General features: G+C 50.1%; 1 protein-coding gene across 1 annotated transcript in view; it reads right to left on the bottom strand.

Moving 5' to 3' along the window:
• Daam2 (dishevelled associated activator of morphogenesis 2) overlaps window positions 1-24,460 on the bottom strand; it is a 106,605-nt gene that overhangs the window by 13,143 nt on the left and 69,002 nt on the right. The window contains 15 exon segments of the mRNA XM_015487686.2: window positions 1,104-1,210; window positions 2,268-2,294; window positions 4,695-4,802; window positions 8,992-9,162; window positions 9,164-9,292; window positions 9,802-9,986; window positions 10,116-10,174; window positions 12,966-13,104; window positions 15,027-15,144; window positions 16,205-16,271; window positions 17,276-17,379; window positions 18,885-18,995; window positions 19,913-20,246; window positions 22,719-22,813; window positions 23,218-23,292. Coding sequence (XP_015343172.1) covers window positions 1,104-1,210; window positions 2,268-2,294; window positions 4,695-4,802; window positions 8,992-9,162; window positions 9,164-9,292; window positions 9,802-9,986; window positions 10,116-10,174; window positions 12,966-13,104; window positions 15,027-15,144; window positions 16,205-16,271; window positions 17,276-17,379; window positions 18,885-18,995; window positions 19,913-20,246; window positions 22,719-22,813; window positions 23,218-23,292 — 1,829 coding nt within the window.

Genomic DNA, 24,460 nt, shown 5'->3' with positions numbered 1-24,460 from the left:
CGGTCTGGCCCCTCAGCTAAGACACCCCCAAACCTCCTTCTCCAGATGACACAGTCTCAGCCTCTTATCTGTCCTGAACGTGGACTTGGGAGTATGCTGATGGCGCTCTGTCCACGCCTTATTAGACTAAACTAATATGAGTCATCCCATCTACTTGAAAACAGGTATTTTAGTGTCTCAGTGGAGACTTGAGCCACTGGTGCCTTGCTTGAGGCTTTGTCAGAGCTGCTAGGGGCATTTGGGTGTAGAAGGGACATCACCAGTGCAGACTCCTCCTCATGCCTAAAGATCTATAGCACCGCCATGGGAGGACAGGCCTTCTGAGGGGAGTTTCCTCCCCCTTTCATTCTCAGGAGACAGAGTTGCTCTCGGTCCCTGACAGTTCCTGGCTCCCACACAGCTGCTCCAATCAGTCTTGCCGTCTGGGACAGGGAGAAGCCAGCCCCCTACACGCCTGACAGCCTTCCCCAGCCCCTCCATATGCACACCCACACCCACGGGAGCCCCAGAGATCCAGCACATCCCACCATCAAATGAAAGAAACTGAGGCTTGGGGCCTTGTGAGAGCACAGAGGGGCAGATGTCCCAGAGGCAACTGGGGGCAACATTAAGAATAGTACGGGAGGCGGTGCCCCTGACCCTGACTGGGGGAGGCCCCGCACAGAAGCTGTGCTGTTAGTGCAGATACTGCCCTGTTTGTTCTGCGGGAGCGGGAAATGCCTAGGGGCTGAGATCATGCTGCTCTGTGGCCTGAGCTGAGTGGGGCCCTCCATGGGCTTAGAGCAGCTGAGCTGCCAGACGCTGACCAGGCTGGTCAGGGGCCTGGTGACTGGGGCAGTTTCCTGTTTGCACAGCCCCAGGCTGCTGCTTAACGAGGGACTCCCAGGAGAGGACTCTAGATCAGGGTCCATTCCCTTCCCAAGGGACAGCAAAGGAGGAGGCCAGAGATGCCATCACCCCATTCCTCTGCCACCCCTCTTGTTAGACACTCAGCGCAACTTCCTTCTGCCTTAGCCCCATCTTGGACCGTGCTCCCTGGAGGGCCCACTCTTTCCCAGCAGAACCTCTCTTGGAGGGGCCTTAGGGACAGGGCTAGCACGTACTTGGAGAGAAGAATGATACAGTTCTGCGCCCTCCGGCCATCAATGACTGACAGCTCTTTGACCTTGCGGGAGGCCAGGTAGATGTCCTCTGTGGAGCCCAATTCCTTCTGCAATGAGTCCAGGGGAAGCATTGAGATGTATGCCTTCCCCAGTCGTCTTCTTGACCACCCGCCAGGAGCCACCCTCCTACCAACCTGGGGATACTTAGAATAGAAGGGGGAGGAAGGAGGAAAGAAGAAGATGGAGGAGAGGACAGTGTTGAATAACTAGCTCTCACAGGAAGGATCTGGGATTTTACCACAAGCTAGAAAGCATTGGTGGAGAGAGTGAAGACCACTCTTTTAGACATTATCCTCCCTGGGTAACCTGTGGAAGGGGCTGTTCTAATGGGGAGAGGTCTGACTGATCCCTGTGACTTTAGGTAATGTGACATGACCTACCATGTCCCCCACAGGATCAAGCCCCACTCATCATGCCCTCCTCTCAGACAACCCCCCCAAGCTGATCATGAGATTGGTCCAAGCCCCATAAGGCCACGGCCTCCAACTCCCAGGGATTTCAGGTGATGCCCAACATGCCCAGGGCAAAGGGCATCCATGTGGCTAGGGGTGCAGAAACTGGGGCAAAATTCCAAGCAGAATTCTCCCCTCTGGGGTTCCAGCAGATTCTCAAGAACTCAAAGATTCTACCCCTTCTTGCCTTGGGCCTTGGAGAGGGAGATGGTGAGGCTCTCGGGTGGACTCTGCCTACTCTGGAGACTTCCTCCACAGAACCTGTGTGGCTCCATGGTGCCCAGCTCCAGGGGCTGCTACTCACATGTTTATCTTTGGAAGTTAGGCCCCTGGAGTTGGCAGTGCCCACCCAGGCAGACCTTCAGGAAAGCCTCGCCGTGGGCCTGGCAGGAGAGACACAGACCGAGAAGCTTTCTCCTTTCTCCCTAAACAGCCCCCATTGCTGGCGGAGGTCTTCTGCACCACCCTCCCTTTCCTAGGTTTCTTTTTTCTCTTTGGGGGCCCTCCTGCATGCCCCCCTATCTGGATGTCCACAGATGAGTAAGAAGGTAGGAGGTGAAATGGGCAAGCCCTTGTTTTGGGCCCACTTCAGGGCATCAGCCCAGGAGAGTGGTTAAAACCTGAAGTGATGACAGCCCTGAGAGTGACTCACCTGCTGAGGAGGATTAGTTATCAGCTCCTAGGTAGGCAGCAGCCACAGCCAACAGAGAATTAAACATGCACAACGTTAGTCAAAAGTTTTGGGGACCTGGAGCAGCAGGACAGACATGGGCACCCTCGGCATCTACACTGTCCACTTGTCCCCTGGAGACCCCCATGATTGGAAACAGGAACCCAGAAGTATCCCTGGACATGCACCACAGAGAAGCCAGACATGCAGAGATCAGGCAGCTCCTCCCCATGCTCTGGGCCCAGCTGATCCTCCATCAGGGGAGCAAGCTGAGCTCCCCCAGCCCAGGCCTTGACACCCACTCTTCCCTCTCCTCTGCTGAGAATCTGCCCAGAGGGCAGAAGGCATCTCTCTGCCTGGCATGAGCTCCTCTTTCTCATCATAGGTGAGAACTTGAAACGGAGCTTGTGGAAGCTGTGTGCATCAGGGCAGGGGGGCAGGTCTCCCTAGCTTGCTCCTTGCCCTTTATCCTTCAGTGTCTAAGGGAACCAAGAAGGCACAGCTGCATCTGTGTCCTCCCTTCCTGACCCTGACAGAGTTGAAGCTACCAACTCAGAACCTGCCCAGGACACAGAGGGAAGGCCATGGCTCCCAGGACCTCCCCTGGCCCACCACCCACCATCCAGGACCTGGAGACAGGAAGAGGAGGTGACAAGGGAAACACAGACCCTGAGGTCACCCCAGTTTGGCTGCTGTCATTTCAGTTACAGAGACTGGGCTGCTCCTGAGTGACAGTATTCTGGCTGAACCCAGCCCCGGATCAGGGCTGCACTGACTGGGCTCCGAGGGGTGAGGCAGGCCGAGGGTCTTTCAGTCTTAACTCCTGCTCAACTCATCAAACCAGAAGGCCCCACACCCAGCTTGTCCTAAACCTCACACCAACTCTTCTGACTGGTCCCCAGCCCAGCCACCACAGAGCCCTGGAGACTGGCCAGGCCAGGCCAGAACTCTGACCTGAAGGAAGACTCTCAAACTAGGGGAGGTGAGTGATGATCACACCTGACTCCCACCCATTCCTGCACACTCCCTCTGTCCCCAGAACCCACCAGGGAGCTCCAGTTCCCACGAGCACCATGCTCAGCAGGGCTCCTTTAGTCCCTACAGCCCTGGCCACTCCCAGTGGGCATGCCAGCCTGACCCAGATATTGGCTCCTGGAATTAGGAGTGGACCTTCAAATGCCTTGGTACCTACAACTAAATAAACAGTCACTTGTTTTTTTCTAGAATCCCAAGATGGCCTGAGCCTGACACCACCCCCACCTCTTTGACCAGAGCCCAGGGAGAACAGTCACACATGTCCTTGGCCCTGATTGCCCTCCGGAAGGGTCATCCACAGGCCCGAGCAGGGTAGGACACCTGTGGGAGCAAGGTCATAGCATCTAGCCACTGCCCAGGACCCAGGAGGCCCAAGACCCATCACTGGTACTAGAAGTCCTCCAGTCTGGAAGCCTGGACTGAGCAGAGAGAACAGGAGGATGGTAACACAACCCCAGCAGGAGGCAGCCCCTGGGAGCAGGCCAGAGAGAAAGCAAGGGCCTTCCAGCCTCAGACTGGGTGTTCTCAAACTGGACTTAATGGGGAAGGGCCCCAGATGTGCTAGTTACACTCAGACTCCTGACCCTCCACCCATGTCATGAAGTACATTCGATACTTGAGGATGGGGTCTGAGAATCAGCACTTCTGGCTTCTCCGCAGGTGCCCAGCACAGTCGAAGGCCTATGCCTCAGGAATGCCCTGTGTTTGGCCACCAACCTACTCCCCTAACTTTGTAGCTTTAGAGCCAGACTCTGTCCAGCTGTGTGTACATAGAGCCAGTGGAGCAGACCAGGGCCTCTCCTGGCCTTTGAGGGCCTGGTCCAGCTTAAGCCCCCTGATGTGACATAGAGCAGCACCCCCCGGAACCCCTCCTTCCTTGCAGTGTTAACATCTTCTGCTCAACAGACCATGGTGGGGGTGTTGGGAGATAAGAACATGGTTGGGAAAGTGGTTTGAAAGTTACACAACTTCTAGGTTAGTCTCCAAATCCCAGGCCAAACAGTAAGGGTCAGTGGTGGCCAGGCCTTGGGACTCTACCTCCAGTACCCCAGGATGACAATGAGAAATGGCATCATACTACTTCATCATTTGGTCTGTAACTAAAACATTGTGGCATTTCCCTTGCTGGACTACACACCTCCCATTCTTATCTAGGTCCTCAGTACAAACATGGAATCTCATCAAGAACAAAATCATTCAGAATTCATGTGCAGAAGGAAAAACCAATCGGGGAGGGGAGGAGGGAGGGAGGGAGGTAAAGAGGAAGGGGACAGGATGGTAAGAGGAAGGCGAGGGTCTGACTTCCAAGAGTGTGGAGTGTGGAATTAAGACCAGAAGTCAAGGCCCAAGAGGCCAGAGGGAGCAAGGTCTTACCTGGTGCCTCTGATAGGCGGAAAACATTTTTTCAAAATCCTCTAGGTCCAGAATCTGAAATACCTGCATGTCATCAATCTCATTCCATATGGTGCCAGGGACACGCTCCTAGGATTCAGGACAGGGGAAAAAAAAAAAAAAAAACCTATGATTGATCTAACGCCTTCATCAGGAAGATGCCCAATGCATCTGTCCCCTAGGGACACCTACTACAATGGCCAGGCTTTCAGACCTTCAGAAAGGGGTCATTTCCTACCCCTCCAACCTCTGCCCCTCTTTAACATGCTGCTCCAGGGTAGAGCCCCAAGACAGCTTCCTTCTCTTCCCTTTCATGGGGGCCACTGTAAGCTCATCTCAGAAATCACTGGAAGCACTGAGTGATGGGTAGGAGACAGGAAAGCAGAGGAACCGGCCACCTGCATGGGCCGACTCTCCACAAAGGGCAGAGTTGGCTAGAAACTGCTCCCTCCCTGGTTGGAATCCCTGGGAGGATCAGAGTGCACACAGATTTGGGATCCTCAAAGCTTTTGCACAGGCTGCATTTCCTGTTTGAGATGGCTGGCTATTTCATTTCCCAAGGTCTTCCTCCTCCTCTCCCAGATAACCAAAAAGTGGATGAATGCCAAAGGTTGGGACACCCTGGCCCCTGTAGTGACTGCTCAGAACATCCAGGCTTTGCCACAACTTCCTGTGGTCAGACCCAGGGAAGGTGTCCCCATCCTTAATGACTGGGATGGGCCCAGAACTTTCTGTCCTAATGTCTCTCAGTTGAGACAGTACCACCCTCCCTGTAGGACCCTTGCACTGGGGTCTGGAAAGGACCCGTTAGCCAAGCCAGAAACAGTCCAGCAGTCTCGTGACACTCTGATAATGGCTTAGGAGACAGCAGTATGGACTAAGAGGACTTGAGTGTGGTGCACCCTCCCCCACCAGTATGCTCCACCCTTGGGCTCCTGGGAATCTTCACCTCATCCAGAGCATGCTGTCCTTGAAAAGAGAACCTCCCGCCCTCCTCTGCCTAGAGGGCAGCCAGGGGACCTTCTGAATACCTCCTCCTCGTCCCCCTCAGCGAGGCTTGGAGAGAGAAGCGTACCTTTCACTCACTTTTATTTTCTTAAACTCTGAAAGGGGGAGGCTAGGCTAGAGTCAGGGGGTGGGGACATTCCTGTGGCCTTCTGAAGGCCAGGGACCCTCGTGAGGAATGCCTGGCTGGGAAGCTCAGAGCAGTAAGGAATACAGGCAACTGGCCAAACCCAACACAGACGCATTCTTTTCATGGCAGAAAAGACCAGAGTGAGTGTGTGTGTACATACATACCCAGGAGCATGCGTGGGGTAGAGGAAGGAGACTGGGGAGAGGGACTGGGCTCCTGGCAAGGGGATGTGGGAGGAAGAGAGAGATGGGAGGGGGACCTGAATCAGAGAAGCAGGGAGGGGCGCTGGCTGCAGGAGTGGGGGGCGCTGAGTGACCTAGCATCCTCGCCTTGACAGGAAAACCACATAAATCCAGGCCTGGGGGTGGAGGTGGGGAGAGGGAGGCCCACAGAGCTAAATCTTCCCATCCTCCTTATTCTTCATGAGGTCAGGTTAAGAAGAAAGGGCTAGAACAGAGCGCTGGGTGTCGAACATGGGGAAGAACTTCCCGTGAGGCACCAGACAGATCACCTGGGCCCTCTCTCATTTTCTCCAAACACAGCCCCCCTACCCTAGCTTCCTCACATCTTCCAGAAGGATTTGTGGCTCTTCCTGGAGGTCTCCCTGAGGTCTGGAGCCAGAGAGAGAGGTCAGTGTGTTCCTGATATTCTCCACGACCTAACCGTCATTGCGTCACCCCGAGGTGCCCATCGTGTATCATAATTCCCAAATTTAATTTTTCCATCACCCTGGCCAAGACCCCATCATCTCTAGTCTTGATTCCTGGGACTTCTGGACCTCTACAGTTAGCCTTTATCTTTCTCAGAAACACATTTCATCACACCTTCCTCATAGAGCATTGCCTGTGGGAACAGGCTGAGCCGGCTGGCTGACGTCCCCAGCCCTGCCACCACGTGGGTCTGTGGGCACAGAGGGATTCTCTTCTTACCCACGTCACACAAAAGGAAGCTGAGTCTCAGGATGCCTACCTCCCTGGGTCATCGTGAGAGCATACTTAGGGCACACATGGCAGTGCCACTAATAACTAATCTGACATTATTATTATTAGGGCTTCCTATGTGTCAACTCTCTGTTCGAGTCTTTAACATATATTAATTCAAGTGATCCTCACAACCACCTTTTGAAATGGATATCAGCATTACCCCCATTTTACTGATAGGGAAGCTGAAGCCCAAACAATTAAAAAATCTGCCCTTTTTGCACAATTAAAAAATTAGGGACAGGATAGCAAGTTCTCAAATACTTCTCAATGCCCCTCTACCCTGCTTCTGCCAAGAAAGTCTACAATTCCCATGAATGTTCCCAGGCATCTACTCCATCAAAATGACACCTTCCCGTCTGGCAATGATGCTTTGGCCTGCTTTGGGTCCCTAGGGAATTCATGTGGCCTTTACTATTAGTGGACCCCAGAGAAAATCCTAAGCCCAAAGCTCCCTAACAGTGAAAAGTTCCTCCCCTAAAATCAGCTGCTTTGTGTGGATTCCTTAACCATGAGCACACATGAGAACTTAAAATGACATTTTTAAAACCTTAAATTTTTGGTAAGCATGGGAGACAAAAATATTATTTCTCCTTGACCACAATAAAAAACGTTGAGTCTGCTCATGAACCGTGATCATTCCCACATAGCAATGGCTTTGGGTCTAGAGAGCCCTCTGCCTTCTGAGCTATCATTGCTTTTCTGGCCATGGAGAAGCATCCACGGGCCACAACTGTGCAGTACAGCTGTCCTGAGTTTTTACAGTCTTGTTTTTAAATGCTGCTAACAGGTGACTCTAAAACCCAACCACTTGGGTATGATCGGAGGCCTGGGAGACTATAAGGGAGATGTGTCCACGCTGTGGGTTTCCACATAGTTTAGAAGACCAGAGGTGGAAGGAATCGTAGAGATGGCCTCGCAGAGAAGAAACTGAGTTACAGATGAGTGATGTAGACAGGTAGTTGAGTCAAACTGGGTTTGGTTCAAAGTTCAAACCTCTCCCCTGACCCATGTGGTCAAGATCTCTAGCTGTTTCCTGACCACCTTCCTAATTTGCCAGATTCTAAGCTCTCATGGGGCAGTGCCATCTCTCACCTTTAGCATTATCATATCCCCAGTGGAAAGTTCTAGGCAAAGCAGACCTCAGCCTGGCTGGCCAGCTAGTCCACCATCAGGAAGGGCCATCTAACCAACAGCAGGCCCCTGGCTTAGAAATCTCTATCTACTTATCTCTCCTCCGCCTTAAGTCTCCATCTGAGTTCACTGACACTCCAACACAATGCTAAGTTATGGATTCCCTGTGAGTTAGTTCAACAGGCCTCTATAACAGAGTCCAAGGAGATCCATGAACCCCAGCCCCAAGTTGGTGCCTTCACGGCATGGCCAGGGTAGCAGAAACCAGTTACCCTGAGTGTATTTGCCCCGGGGACCAAACCAGTGGTTCTCTTAGTAAGATTTGCCATTATTCAAGAACCAGGGGGAGGACTTTGTCCAAATTGTTCAATTATTAGGGGTCCACTGAGACCCGGGGCATCTATAAGCTTGTGAATCAATAGAAGAATCAACTCCCACCCCTGGGCCTGGGATTGGTGATTATTAGTGATTATTGGTGATTTATTAGAGGGCCTCTCACTGTTGCTTTAGAAATGTAAACACTGTATGCAGCTCTCCCAGGAGGAGGCCAAAATGGCTCTATCTTCCCGTTGAATTCTTCAGTCCTTTGTACACACTGCCCTGATCTTCACCAACATCTGGACCTCAGCCCCAGTTCTGCCTATATTTTCCACCCTTTCCCTCAAATCAACCCTCTCCTTGAAATTCTAGCCCAGCCCTGTTGTGTCCAGAGAGCAGCCTGCCTGGCGGAGGCCCTGAGCTCTCCGCTACTCTGTCAGCCCTCAGCACACACAAGCTCCTCTTCCAGGTAGCTTTGTTGACATGGGCAGAGCACACGCCTAGCATCTCTCCCAATGCAGACGTTCTCCCCAGGGCACCGTGAGCTGCTGGCTGCAGCAACCCTCTCATCTGCATCAACTGTGACTCTATCCCCCCACCACCAAAGATGGAGCCCAACCCTGGGGAAGACGTCAAGCAATAGACAATGCAGAGCTCTGACCTCCACTGGCTGCAGGAGAATGGACCAGCTGCCCCCTTCCTGGCCACTCACCTCATTCAGCTTGACCCAGTTGAAGGACTTCAGTGGGTGGGACGGTTGGGGGACACGCTTTTTCCTGAGTGGGACATCACTGCTGGGGAAGGGGTCCTGAGGGAGGGGGAGGCCCATGCTGAAGCAAGGTGGGGCGCCGGGGGGTGTGGGAGGCCCTCCAGGTGGTGGGGGGTGGGGGTGGAGGTGGGGGGCAACAGGAAAAGGGGAGAGGAGGTGGGGGTGGAGGCAGGTCGTTGGTTGTCACCGACGAAGACAAGGGAAGTGGACCTCCAGGGGGAGGGGGGGAAGATACAGGGCCCGTCTGTAAGGAGACAGAAAAATCAAAAGGTTCAAGCCATCAGCATTGATGCCAACCAGTTCCCACCACCATTTCCTTCTTTACTTAGTTTCCATCTATCCTAGACCCCAAATCCTGCTCTTACCTCCCACATAGTCAAACAGACACTGGAAAATCAGTCACAGTCATCACAATAAAGCAGCTGGGTTGGTGCATACAGTTGTTCATGCTACAGACTGCACAAGGACATCCAGCTGCGAGGGTAAGGGGGAGCAGATATCCCACCCGCACTTTCCTATCCAAGGGCCTTTCCTGGGATAATGTCATACAGAGCAAGGGGCATTGTGTTTCTAATGAACACAAGGTGGCACACATACAGCCTCAGGGGTCCTTTGGGTCCTGACCTGAGTCCCCCTTTCTTTTCTCCTTCATTTTGGGGGCCTTGGCTCCTCCCCACGCCTACTCTGCCCACCCTGTTCCAAAGCCTAGGGTCTCAGCTGAGCCACATCAAAGGGAAGAGAGTGACCACATACCGAGATCTCACTGAGTTGGGCGACCAGCTCTGCCACTTGTCCCTTAGCCTGACGCAGCTCCTGGGACTCTCGGGCCAGCTTGTCCTTCATCTTGTTCAGCGTCCGCATCATCTCTTCCTTCTCCAGCGTCTTGGTCTCACACTCCCGCTCCTTTCTCTCCAGCCGACTCACAAGCTCCATGTGTTCTGGCATGGGGGAGGGGCCAGGGAGGAGGAGGAGCAGGTGTGGGTCTGCAGCCCTCTCCATGGCAGGAGATGGGGTCCCAGGCGGGGCTGGGGGTGGGGAGCGCAGCAGGCTTGGGCAGAACCTCTCACCTTTCCGGAACTTCTCAGCCTGGTCACGCCACTGTTTCACCTCATTCTCATTGATGAGCCTGGTGAAGTGGGGGAGTGAAAGGAAGGGGGCCATGTGACCCTTGCCCAGCATTCACAGCTCCCAGAAGACAGGCCCTGTGTTCATGTACCCTGATCTCCAAACTGCCTAGCCACGTCAAGGAGGCAGGAATTTTAACTTCTCCGATCTCTGTCCAGGTCTCTGTTCTTGCCCAGTCCTCACGTGGAGTAGGAAGGACCTGGAGACACCTTAAAAGCTAAGTCTTTGAAGGAACTGAGACTCAGAGAACAGAGATGGGGATGACAGCTAACCCACGGCAGAACTAGGACTGCATCTCATGCTTTCCTTAGTTGTACGACTCTCGTATCCCTTTATAAAAATAGGCCTGTGCATCTGAGATAGAAATGCTAGCTCTATCATGGTGCAGGCTTCCAAAGACCAATGTGTAACAACAAGAGAAACTGCTCACCCCCCAAAACACAGAACAAGTAGGTAGAGAGGGGACACATCTAAAATACAGGATGTCCTCATTCATGTCAGACTCCTGTCACAAGGTAGCAGAAGTAAGCTTTTACCTAGACATCAAGATATATGAGGGTTAAGATGCAAAGTGAGATCCCACAGTCTTTTGTTTTGTGAATGTGAATGTGTGAGCCAGTTAGATCCACGACTTTTGGCCTGCTCAACCACATCAAGGAGAGAAAGAGGGAGGGGGTATAGAGAGGGGAAGGATTTGGTGATGGGATTTCTTTGCAGTGATTGCTGTGGTCACTGGGATGCTACCTCCTCCTCCACCATCCAGGAAAGGGTTTTCTCTGGGCCCATGAGTTTTGGGCCCAGGTTCCCTGACAAAAGGAGGGAGACAGAGTAGACTGGGTTCTGGCTTGGATCCAGGAAATCCAGTGGGTGGAGGAGAATTGATCAGGAAAGGCTGATGAGCTGGGAGCTGCTGGCACTCCTAGGTTTCCTGCCATGAGAGGTGTAAAAAATGCCCATGGGCCAGACACGAGCCTCAGGGAGGAACTGGGCTGTAGCCACTGTAAGTCCTGCCCAAGGGTCCACCTGGGAGGAAACTGGGAACGTCCACACTGTGAGTCGATGTGCACAGGACAGCCAGTGACACAGGGGCTGATGGGACGGCTGGAAGCAGCCAGCCAGAGAGCTGGGGAAACCCCCGAATGGCCGCGAGCTGGCTATTGCAGTGAGAAGCACCCAGCAAGGGGCTACTGAAGATCCCAGGAACACATGACATCTTGATGCCTGAGCTGTGCTCAGAGAGCAGGAAGATGTTGCCTGATCAATCAATAATGACCTTTTCCCATTCTCCTTCTTGCCCCAAGGCTGCCTTTAGAAGGGTCAGAAACTGACTAGCTGGTGGAAAGAGGGGTGGGAAATAGAAGGAATTAGAAGAGAAATGGAATAGATCAAAGAAGCCAACATCTCTCTCTCACACACATCTCAGCCTCCCCAGGCCCCAATCAGTAAAGGGGAGAGATCGAAAGCTTTATCAAGCCCAGAAGTCCTTTTACACCTAGGACTAGCCCTCCTGGCCGCAACAACTTAACGTGATCTTAGGACTTCCATTGCCCAAGAAACAGCAAAGCCTTTGCTAGACCTAATGAGTTGACATTCTCTGGTAGTAGAAAAGCTTCCCCTCTGATAGTGTAAAAAAATTAGCAGAAAATAAAACAAGCTGCCTTTTGATTGCTTTACTAGTTGCCCTGGCCCAACATACCCGTTCAGGTTTTAACTAAATCAATATCCGATGAATTGTGCAAAGGAAAACAATATTCAGAATTCACATTCTACATGGCATCGGAAAGCAATATAATGATTCAATGAGAGCCCAATTATCTCCTTAAGAAAAACTGGCTCAGAATCATACCCAAAGTTAAGTAAAAGTTTAAAATTAAAAATCAGTGTGTTAGCTAGGCATGGTGATGCATGCCTGTAATCCCAGCAGCTCAGGAGGCTAGGACAGGAGGACTGCAAGTTCAAAGCCAGCCTCAGCAATGTAGCGAGAGTGTAAGCAACCTAGTAAGACTCTATCTCAAAATTGAAAAAAAAAAAAAGGGGGATGTGGCTTAGTAGTTGAGTTCCCTGAATTCAATCCCTGGTACAAAAGAAAAAAATAGTTAGCATGTTAAGGTCATTTTATTAATTAACAGGTGTAAATTTAGATTCTCTGTATTCCTCTATATCCAGGGTCGGTAAAATATAAGCCAGATGGTTTCAGGCTCTGACCACCTCATTCAACATGCTCATGGTCAAATGGCCATGCTCTCTGTCAGTGGTGGGCAAACTTTCTGTAATGGGCCAGAGTAAATATTTTAGGTTTTTACACACCATGTCTAGTCTCTGTCACATATTCTTGCGTTTGTGTTTAAAATGCAAAAGTTACTCTTAGCTCATGGGCCATATAAAAACAAGCTGGAAGGTGGAAGTTAGCCCATGTGCCACAGTTTCCTGCTCAGCGCCGTGTGGACTTGTTTAAATAACCCCTCCATCCAACCCACACAGGGTCATCGAGAGTCGAGAACACAACCTACACACCTGTGCTGCCTGACGGTAATCATTGGCCACATGTCATGTTGCTGTTCAAATTTAAAATTCAGTTCCTCAGTCACACTAGCCACATGTCAAGTACTCAATAGCCACATTTGGCTCCTGCATTGGACAGTTCAGATGTGCAGCTTCTCCTTTATCCTGGAGAGTTCGACTGAACAATGCTGCTCACCTGGGGGTGTCTGGGTGGAGAGAGGGAGCGGAGGCGGCACTGGTGAGACCCAGAGTGGGAGAGAGAGACAGATCAAAGGCCAGCCACGACTCACATGTTAACGATGTTCTTGACATTGAAGTTCTCCAGTGGAGCCAGGTCAGGGTCTACACCTCGCTCATCCTGGAGGACAATCTGCTGGAGGATCCGATCCAGGAGCTGCCACTGCTGGAAGTAGCCTCCGTTACGCTTGTCTGAGGGAAGACAGCCCCATATCTGTAACGCAGCCCTGGAGATCCTGGAGACACCGCCCCAGAGGGACCTCCTAGGCTCTGCTGGTGAGGCACCCCTTCCTCCTGCTTGGTAAGCTCCTAGTCTGATGGAAGGTGCGATGCCGCTGTGAGAATGGAGACCCCCGAACCCAGCCGTCTCCTGATTACCTGCAGTGGACCTTCTGTGAACCATCAACCCTGCTAACGTACTTCTCTCTCTATGAAATGCTTCCTGGCTGCCTTTCTTCCCTCTTGGGACCCCGGCCATACTATACTCTCAGAATGTAAATTGCTTTTTACATTATCTATGAGAAGCACCTGTTCTGAAATATTACATGCTCTAAATAATGAAGTCTTCGGGGGAAGATTTTTTTTTAAAAGATTTTAGGATTATCTATGTTATTGCTCTACAGAGGAAGATGAAAGGAAACTGATTACAGGTGTGCACAGAGAGCACCTCAAAATGAGTCAAAGAAGTGGTTAATGGAACCCAGGAGGATTTATTGGCTGAGGTGACCTTGAACTATGAAGGCAAAGGCATGATACACTGTGCCTGACCTCACAAGGCCCCACTCCCATCCTCTCGAGTCCTAGTCCAGCTCGACATGACAGACCCTAGGTCTTCTCTGGTCCTTGAGGCCACACACTTCATCTCCACAGACCCCCAACAGAAGTCAACCAATGAAATCCTGACTTCAAATTCCACCCAAGAGTTGACAGATTGTCTTCAAAACCTCATTTGGGGGCAGAGTAGAGAGACCCATGCGCATTGCTCATGGAACACCAGACTTGGGAACCACTGGGAGCAAAAGCAGCCAGCTTTCTGGGGCCTTCCCCGTCTTCCCTGATGACCTTCTGAGCTGAGTTTTAGAGAACTGATCACTTCCTGGTCCCACTCATTGTCTCTGTCTTACTTTCCACTGTTTCACCAACACATGCGTTACCAAGTGACAGTGTCGCTCATTTACTTTTCACCAGGTAAAAAGAACATTTTTCACCTAAAGTCCTATCCCCAAAGAAAGGAAAATTCTCTACGGAAGAACTTGTTTAGCCTCAGATCCATTGGTTGCAAAATGGAGACAAAATTGCAAACCTGAGTATACAGTTCTCAGGTCATTCAGAAGTTCAGGGATGATATGCTAAAGAACCTCACGTCATGTCAGGCCCAAAGTTGGCACACAATAAATTGTATCTGTAGACATCATCCCTGGGATCACCGAACCTCTATCACCACCAATTCAGCACACCACCAATTCAGCTGGCCATTAGGATGGGCCACAGGAATACAAAAAAATATTCTGCTTTGTGAAAAGCTAGAGTACCAAGTGGTGTAGTTAAAGCTCATTTCAACCTGCATCCTGGGGTTGCTGTTGGTAATTTAATCAATCACTGCACACACCTGTATCTTAAGAACTTAGACACCTGCTTCTGAGATGCTATTTGGGATACCTAAAGAAGCAGGGGCAAAGGCGTTAGGGTGAGAGTCAGCAAAGACTAAATAAAAAAGTGATAGAACCTTAAAAAAAAAAAAAAAGAACATGCTCATTGCACATCTTAGCTACCTCTGCAAGCACAAAACTTCTTTTGAGAATTAAGATGGCCTTTGTCATGAAGAAATAGCAGAGCTATTTGATTTTGCAATGATCAAGCTACTGTTTTGTTGAAAAGGATGTTAGAGTTGCTCAGGCCCAATCCCAGCTCCTCTACTGGGTGACATTGGACATCGTGACCCCCAAGGAGGGAGGTAAGGGCGGGGCCTGCATCATGTGGTCTGGCCTCCCAAGGGTAAGAGCAGAGGGATATGTGGGCAGTCTCACCTGCCCAGAGAGGTCCCAAAGTCTCATCTCAACCTGCCCTGGGGGGATCTCAGGCCCAGTAGGCAAGCATGAGCGCAGGGTACTCACAGGGCATCTGCAGGCAGTGGTGCAGGACAGACAGCAGGCATGGGTAGGCCTCAGTGTGCTTCAGCTTCTTGTGGATCAGATCGAACATCTGGGAAGCACTCTTGGTGTCGATGTGCACCTGAGGGAACAGGGGCATGGTGAGTGGGGACAGACAGGCAGCAGAGAAAGAGAAGAGCGGGGAGAAAGCCCTGCTTCCTTCCTCGCTGCCTCCTCTCTCAGGACAGCTTTTCTCCCACACTTCTGGCTGAGACTTAAAAAGGAGGAGGGCAGGGATGTTAATCACCTAAACCAGGGACATTGTCACCGTGGGCTGGATGACTGCCTGCTGTTGGAGCCATCCTGTGCACTGCAGGATGTGCAGCAATGTCCTTGACCTCTGCCCACCAGATACCAGTGGCATCCTCCCCTGCGCCTCCCTAAGTTGTCACAATCAAAAACTTCTCCAGCTTCAGCAAATGTGCCCTGGGTGGTGGGAGTGACCAACCCAGCCCTGGTTGAGAACTACTGATCCAAACTAAGGGAAGGAAGGGGGCGGGCAGAGATGCTCCAGGGTAGCACCTGTCCTGGGGCAGCCCAGGCCCACCACCTGGGTTGAAGTCCCAGATCTACTCACCAGCTGTGGACAACAGGCAAGATGGTCCTCCTCTCCACCCCCACTTTGTTATGTATAAAATCCCGGGCTTTTGTGAAAATACAAGGGGGTAGTTCTTGGTGCCTAGAAGCACCCTCCAGCCCAGGAGGCGGCTTCGGTTTAGGTAGGGATTTTATTACGTGATGTTTAAGCATGGGAGGGGTGTGTCTTCAGAGTTGCTACAGCTAAAATGATTTGGTTTGCTAAGCATGAGCTGGTTAGGGATGGAGAGAGGTGATTCAGAAAACTTCCAGAAGGCAAGAAGAAAGTCAGCCCTAGAAAGATTTTGAGACTAATTGTATACAAGAATATGACAGTCTTTCTTTGTGGCATTTTGGTCTCCTTAGGGACAGATGTCCAGGTGTGGCCCATCAGGTGGGGCCACCCGAGCCAGCATACCACAAGAGTTCCAGAAATAGGACCCAGCCATGTGGCACCCCTAGGGACCCAACCAACACTGGACTCACCCCAACACAGGACCCAGAGCAGTGGTTATGTGGTTGGCTGGGACCCCACTGCAATCAACCCATCCCCAGAGGCTCCTCACCATGTCGAACCTCCGGGCTAGCTCCAGGTCGTCCTCATTCCGGACCATCTCAAAGAAGTCTAAATGCCTAGAGAGGATGGGGGAACAGAGCGGGTAGACATTACAGCCAGGACATCCCTGATTGGGGATTAAGCCCCTTCAACCACCTCCCCCGACTGGCAAAATCTCAAAGTTTAACTCAGGTGAGGCTAAGGCAAAAGAGAGAAGCTACTGGATAGAAGCCAATACCTGCCCTTTATAAGAGCCCGAGACCTTCCTTCAGGGAGGTCATCCCAGGGTCCTATCTTCTAAGGTCAGCATTTCTCAGTTTTGACACTAGTGACATTTTAGGCTCCATTACCCTTGACTGTGGAAGACTGATGTCTGTGAAGTGTTGAGCATCTTGGTTGCTACCCACTAGATGCCCACACCTCTCCTCCCCCAAGAGTGAAAACCCAAAATGTCTCCAGGCAGGGCTGAGGGTCTCCTGGGGGATACAGTCGCCCTCAGTCAAGAACTGCTGCCCTCCATCCATCTTTCCCAGTGTCCTTCTACTGTCCCCAGGTCAGCCCTCAAGCTAATGTCTCCCTTATTTCCCACCCCATCAACACACAGGCTCGCTCCTCCCCAGACATCCTCTCCCCCTTGAGACCCAGTGCAATAATAGCCTGTGCTAATGGGACTGAACCGGAGGGGACTCACTGGTAACACAAGAATCTACCTCTGCTCTTTGATCAGCAAAGGCTTTATCATATGCATCTTGGATGGGCTTTTCTTTTCTGAGCAAGAGTGTACTGCAGGGCGTTTAGCGTTCTTGTCCCCAACCAACCAACTTGAAAATCAAAGAACAGTCCCACATATTTTCAAGTGTCCCCCAGGGGGCAGTGCTGGCATGGTTGAGAACTACTGGGTTCACCTGCCTATACACTAGGTGATGAGTCAAGGTCAGCACAGGGGACAGGCTAGGGCACACCTGCCCCATACACAGCTGGATATGGCAGGGAAGGGCAGCTTTCACAATGGTCCTGGCCATCTCCAACTGAGACACTGTCCCTACCCGTTTGCCGTGGGGCTGGGTGGCTGGGGCCTTACTTGTCCAGGATGGCGTTCTCGTGTTGTCGGAGCTTATCGATCACAGGCTGTATCCCCAGCATCAGGAATTCATACCGTAGATGTAGACGAAACTCCAGATTATCCTGGGGGTCACCAAAGCAGCACGGAATTGAGTGGTTGGTCTTATGCCCAAGAGAATCCCCTGGGAACCCCTTGTCCACACCCCAGCCATCGTCCCACCTCGCCAGCAGCAAACTCACTTGAGCTGCTTCAAGTCCCAGGGTTCTAAAGCAGGATGGAACAAGATAACCTTGACCTTGTTATTCCTCTAAGCAAGCCCACTGCCCAGTTCCTTTTAGGTCTCCCACGTCACTTCCTTCTAGCCCCTTACCAATGTTCTCTTAGCTTTTGGCATCAAGAAGCAGCACGGCAGAGTGACCTGGGCATGAGCTTAGGAGTCAGGTAGACCTTGGGTTAAATCCCTACTCAGTCTCTTCTTAGTGTTTTGACCTTGGCAAAGCCTTGGATTCCTCATTTGTTAAATGGTCATAACACTAACTTACTGGTACAGGTGATGTTCATAAAAATTACCTGCCGTGATGTGACTACTCCCAATCAGAATGGATGACAACCATACAGAGCTGTGATGTCAGTATCTCAGGGACAGATTATTCCCCATTCCTACCTCGCCTAATTCTGTCATCATATTTGCATGTAAAAAATGTATGCTGGCAGAGAAAAGGGAAAAGTTAGATCATTCAGTTGCTTTCTTTGCCCTTTTTGTCCTTCAAGTTCACCTTGATGGGGTTCATCTGATTGCCTTAGAATTGGAAGGGGGAGTGTTCATCTGCTCTTCAATTTCTTCTAATGTTGCTATCTTAATATTCTGAGAATTACATTTTGATCTGAAGGGAAACCAGAAACCACACCTCCTAATAGAAGGTGCTAGAAAAGCAAGACCAGCCAACTCAGAAATCAATTCAGGGGCCGGGGTTGTGGCTCAGTGGTAGAGCACTCGCCTAGCATGGGCAAGGCCCTGGCTTTGATTCTCAGCACCACATAAAAATAAGTAAATAAAAAATAAAGGTGTTGTGAAAATCAAAGAACTAAAATGAAAAAAATAAATAAATATTTTTTAAAAATAAAGAAATTCAGAAGCAGGTTTCTAGAAAGCTCTAGAAAGAAGGGTCAAAACTTGACATCCTCCCATAAACAATCCCCCACCACCTAAGCCATCACCAGCTAGCCCAGCTGGGAGTGTGACCACGGCACACATAATGCACCATGGCCACCTCTGCAGGAAACTCCCCAGGAGCCCTCCCAGGTTTAGATAAAGTCAAGAAAAGCCAGACAGTCCTCAGGGCAGCTTTGAGGAGCCTCTGATAAGCAGTGAGTTTCGTGCAGTCCAGGTCTGCCGTGGTATTGCCCTAGCAATGATGAGGGTCATGACAAACTATTCTTTCTTGGCCCCAAGTGAAGGAAACAATAGGTTCTAAAGATAATTGCAAGGTGATGTTGGCAGTAACAGGCACATGGACCAGATGGCCCTCCTCTCAGATGGCACTTCCTCAGGAAGAAGACACACACACACACTGTACCCCAGGGTCAGAAATCGGGAGCCAGCAAAGGCAAGGTCAAGGTGCCTCACCTCTCCGGCTCCAGCATTGAGGACAGCGTTGATAAAGGACATGATGGCTGTTTTCAGATTCACTTCATCCCGGTACCGGCCCAAACTTCGATCTAGCTCATTCAGCAGAGTCTGGATGGGAAGGTAGGACAGGGCAGGAGCAGGGGTCAGGGCCCTACAAGAACAGTTTCCACCCCTTTGCTCCTGATGTCTCTAGAGGTCTCCTCTGCTCTCTCTGTCCAATCACATATCTGAGCTTATCTGGGACCACCCCAGACCTCACCTCAGGTGGGAACTTCCGGTGCCTCTCCATGCCTGTCTCTGCCCCACCTGCCTTCCTGCCCGCGAGGCCCCCAGGCTCAGTTTCTACAGCTGAGCAGGGCTGCAGGGCCAGATCCAGCTGTAGCGTGTGTTGACTCCCTCCCCAGCTCCCGATGGCATGGATGCTACCTTCCCTTCCTTTTACAACTTCTGTAAAGGATTATGGGCTACTTTCTGCACAGAGCAGGTACTCAGAAATGTTTGCTGACAGAATCAACCAAAAGCCTATTCTGACAATAAGTCATAGAGTTTGAGGCCTGCTCTGTGCCAGGCACTGTGCTGAGATACTTTATATATTACTTTCTGGGTAGGTCAGAGAGAAAAAAAGAGAATGGCATGGCTCAGTGCTGTCCCAGTATCCCCTCATTAGGCACTGGTCCAGGCTTTGAGCCTAGAATCTTGACCCCAGCAATTGCCCTACATTCAATTCTTGACTGAGACCCTACCATGAGCCAGGCACTAGGTGCAGGGATGCAGAACCACAAAGATGAGGCCAACAAATATTCCAGGAACTCACAGTCTCGTGGAGACCAGCCCATTTCCCCAGCTACACCCATCATGTCTTTGGAAGTAAGTCCCCTGGTTCCCAGTCCTCTCTTCCTTCCCCAAGCAAGCATGCCACCCATGATGACTCCTTTTCCTCCAGTTTCCATTACTGTCCCTTGCCACCAGTATGTGTCACCTCTGCCCACCCTGTTGGCACCACCACCTAGAGTCACACTTCTCACCTGGAAGCGCGTCCTCTCTGCTGCGTACACCTGGTAGTGTAGCATGGCCTGCAGCACCTTCTTGTGGCCTCCAGGGACGAGGCACACAGCGCCCAGGATCTCCAGCACGGCCACCTTGGTCTTGCTGTTCTCTGTGCGCAGACTCTGGGCAATGGTGCTGATGGCCTCGGGCTGGGCCAGCACATGAGCTCGCCCCTGGGAGTTGTTCATCAGTGCCTTGATGCAGCCGATGAGGGAGGTGTGGATGCGGCTCTCACAGGTGGCATGGTCCATACTCCGGAGGAAATTTAGCAGACAGGTCAAGCCCTCCAGCTCGATGAAGCGGGTCACAAACCTATCAGCCAGAGGCGTTAGCAAAAGAGGCATCCTGAAGGTCATTCTGTGTACATTTTGCAAATAGCCACCTCATGACCTGTGACCTGCCATGGACCACGTCCCATCTACAGCAGTTGCTTGGTTCATTTATAAAGTTTACCCAAAGCACTGAAACCCTATCGTCCTCACAGAAAACTCATGTTTTATTGGCATTTTAAATAGTGTGTATTTGCATAGCATTGACTGTCAATTGCATAGTTTAAATGGGATGGAGGTGAAGGAATGATCACAATTATTATGGCCAGCAAACCTAAAGATCCATCTCTAATGAGAATGGGAATTAGAAGAACTTAATCAGAGCACAAGAAAGATTTTAATACAGAGGGGCCATCAGACTCACTGAGCTAAGGGACCAAGGCTAGAAAACTACATTTCAGGAGATCCTCAAGAAAATAGCAAAGTTATCATGAATGTTAGCAGAAAACATTAAAATCTATTTAGTTCAGGGTTTCTTAACCTGTAGTTTGTGTTTCTGCAAAGAGTCTATAGATAGCATTCAGGGATCCAAGCACTGGGAGGGGAAAAGACATTTACATTTTTATTTTTGAAAACCTCTAACTGAAATTAAGCATTTCCCTCAATGATGAGTGCAGGCTATCAAAGAGAGTGCTATTAGAAGAATATGTAACTCTGTCACCCAAACAAATCACTGCTATTTTCATATCAAATTATAGTTTTTGCTGGGATCTCAAAATCATTTATACCCAACAGCATGTCAAGATTATGGTGGTTGTTATCAGATCTGGTGCCAGCTATTGCTGTGGAAAGCATAAAGAGGCACATTTATTGCTATCTCATGCATTTTTGATATTGGTAGCTATATTTTAATTGAATTTGTTTATTTTTTAACCCTACCTATTTATCTCTTTTATTATTTAAAAAACATCATTTCTGAGAAACACTCCATAGGTTTCATCTGGGTGCCAGACTCCAAGGCAACACACAAAAGAAGGTTTACAGTTCTTGATACAGTAGAATAATACCCAAAGAACTGAGGAAATGGTTATAAATTGAGCTTAGGGAACATTATCTATAATCAATAGATAAATATATTTATAAGTATTTTGTATTATACCTATGATGCAAACATGCCTAGAATATGCTCTCAAATTAATAATAGATTTTTTTTTCCTTTTCTCTAACAGATGCTCTTCTGTATGCTACAAAATTCCACAATGACTATGTGTAACTTTTGTAATCTAGATTTTATTAAGGAAATTTAAAATGAATTCAAGTGGACGAACTTGACAACTCCCCTCGACCTCTTTACTTTGTGAGCGCCTCATTCTTTCCTGCATGTCCTTCCCAGACTGACCCCCACCTGCGCAGAGGGACACAGGGATGTGGATGCTCCACCCTCCTGAAGGCTGTTTCCAGGTCCCAGGGCAGAGAGCTTAACCAGGACCAGGACAATGCATACATACCCCTGCAGTGGACGGTTGACACATGCTAATAACTAGTTCCTTAGGGAAAGAGAGAGAGCAGAAAAGACCTGATTGTACTGTTTGCCCATTTCCAGGACATAAATGCTCCTAGCCTAGCTGATTTCAAGCTATCCGTGGTGATGTCATTGAACATGGAGTTGGAAAGAGATGCCTCATTTAGGCCGTGTTTCCACCATACACACATAAAGGGCATAAATTCAAGAGTGTAAATTCAATAGTGAAGAGCATATATAATAGCAAAATGTGGAAAAAGAATTAGAGAGTGATATGTTTCAAGTATTGGTTTTGATATAATTTAATTAATCGTAAGTTTATGTAATTAATAGGTTTAACAACTAGTGTGCCCCGTTGCTGAAGATTTAACAATCATCTCTCACCAGCTAGTTCCCGCACGTGCCTGGATACATCCAGAGCCAAAGGCAAGGAACCTTTTACAGCTCATGCTCTTTTGGGGCCCTATACACTGTGGTCTGGGAGGTAGGAGGAGTCCTCCTATGGCACCGGAGACACCCATCTCCTTTCTCCAGCCCCCATGGCTTCCACTCAGAGATGGTCAAAGCTCATGCATTGACTCTATATCCCCCGATCCTGGTTGAAGTCATTCTTAACCCACACCCACTTTCTCCCTGACTGGGGCACTCACCCTGTCCCCTCATTCTTACGAAGCTCTTCCTTACATGCTTTGTCCATCTGGCCACCCTCCTGTTCTATTCTTCCTCCAAATACCAAGGGCCTGCCCTTGATCCCTCTTTAGAGAGCTCCTGAGGATCCAAGGCTTATCTGAGTCTCCTGGGTTCTACTCCCCCCACCCCCACCCCAGTAGCTCGCAGTGACCCAGCAGAGGGGAGACGGAGCTGGAAGTGAAAGGGTGAGGTAGAGTCTAGGAATGTCAGGTAGAACTGGCAAGGGCCAGCATAGGAGCAGAGCACATCAGGGGACCACCTGGGCATGGACGCAGAAGTGAGGAAGGAAAGAGGCCCAGTCACCTCATGGGCTGTGTCCGCAGCGCCGTCTTCAGGTCTTCCACGATCTGGTTCCTCATCTCTGTCTCCTCCTCATCAAATGCATACAGACTCTGCATCTGAGGAGCCAGCAGGTAAGAGGGGATACTGGTCACCCTGGGCCACCTGTCCCCCAACCCAGGCTTGACTCAGGGGCACCCTCACCTCAGGAAGAATGAGGCCTCAGGGATTAGTTTACTAAGGCAGAGGGTCTGAGGGGACCCAGGTTCTGGTCTAGGACTTCGCTATCTTCTTCTGTGAAATAGGAAGAATTACTGGCCCAACCTATTTCCCAAGCCTGGGTGACATCCAGATGAGTTAATAAATGCTCTGAAGTTGCACAGAGGAGGGGTGGATTATGATGAGTTCTCAGGAATAATGGAAAACTTCTACACCTCAGTGAGTAGGACACAGAGAGAACAGAGGGGCCTGACTCTCCCCTACTCTTCTCAGGTGGAGAGAGAGGAGAGGAGCAGCCGCTCACCGCAGCCATGGAGTTGATGCGTTCGATGTAATAGTCAGGCCAGCTGGTTGCCAGTTTGTTGGGGTCCTCTTGCTCCTGGAACAAGAAGAAGGATGGTATGGATCAACTGGCAAGACCCATGGCCTGTGACCCTGAGCTCTGTTTGAAATCAACAGAGGGAATGTTCCAGTCCTGACCACAGTGGGTGACTAGAGCAAGATGCAAAACCTCCCCAGGCTCCTGTTTCTTCCTTGATAAAATCAGACAACAAACATTGAATCTCATGACCCACCAATGACATGGGCAGAAACTATGCAGGCAGACACTTCCAATGGAGGGCATGTACCGTTTTTAAAACTCTTTTCTTCTGCTATAACTGTTCTACCTACACTTAATAAAATGTAATTTTATGACTGTTGAGTCTAATACAAATTTTTGCCTATATTTTGTACATCTTTCGTTTTTGGCTGATGTCGTTCTTATATCATACAACAGTACTGGTCTAAGGCGGCTTGGAAATTTAGAAATTCGGTCTTTCTCTCAGTTTGGGAATAATGGTATAAAGCATTTGTTGTAGTGCAAAACACACAGGAGGTACTCGATACATAGCAACTACAAAAAAGAAATCAACTCCCAAGACCATGGGTTCTAGAAAGGCTTAGGAGCCCCTTCTCTGCCTGTGATTCACTCACTGTCAAACTTCCAAGAATAAAGTGGGTTGGCCAGCTGGGCAGCAGTGCAGAGGACCTTCGGGTGGCTCTCAACCCCTAAGAGAAAGGCTTAGCTCTTCCCCTTGCTTGAGACAGCATGGTGGAGTTCAAAAGCCATTAATGTTGAAAGAAATCCAGCCTTCTCCAGCCAAATGGATCTGCCTCTGGGCGTGACACACATCCTGTTCCTTTCTGTCCCTGTGCCGTGGTCACTTTGGATACTTTTCTCATCTGCTGTCAAGATTTGTAATCTCCTGCTTGCAAATCTACATAAAAATTCACCTCCTCCAGAACCTCCCTGACAAACCCTCCCTTCTGCCAGCTGCCAGCTGCCAGCTGACCCTGGTCCCTCAGCTCTGCCTACTCAAGCAAATTTTAGACCAGTGCAAAACCTGCCCCTGTTCTGGTTTTAGTGACCTCATAGGGCTTTATGTGTTAAAATCTTCATGAGTAAATGCCAAATATTCCATCTTCTACCTTGGGGAGGAATTGCACCAGCAAAAACAATGGTATCAGCAAACATACAGTTTCTTGCATTTGCTGGTTTATTATTC

Source organism: Marmota marmota, unplaced genomic scaffold (assembly GCF_001458135.2).
Source record: "Marmota marmota marmota unplaced genomic scaffold, marMar, whole genome shotgun sequence".
In the NCBI taxonomy this organism is placed as follows: Eukaryota; Metazoa; Chordata; class Mammalia; order Rodentia; family Sciuridae; genus Marmota; species Marmota marmota.
The sequence above is the reverse complement of the archived record's forward strand: the minus strand, read 5'-3'. Positions and strand labels throughout refer to the sequence as shown.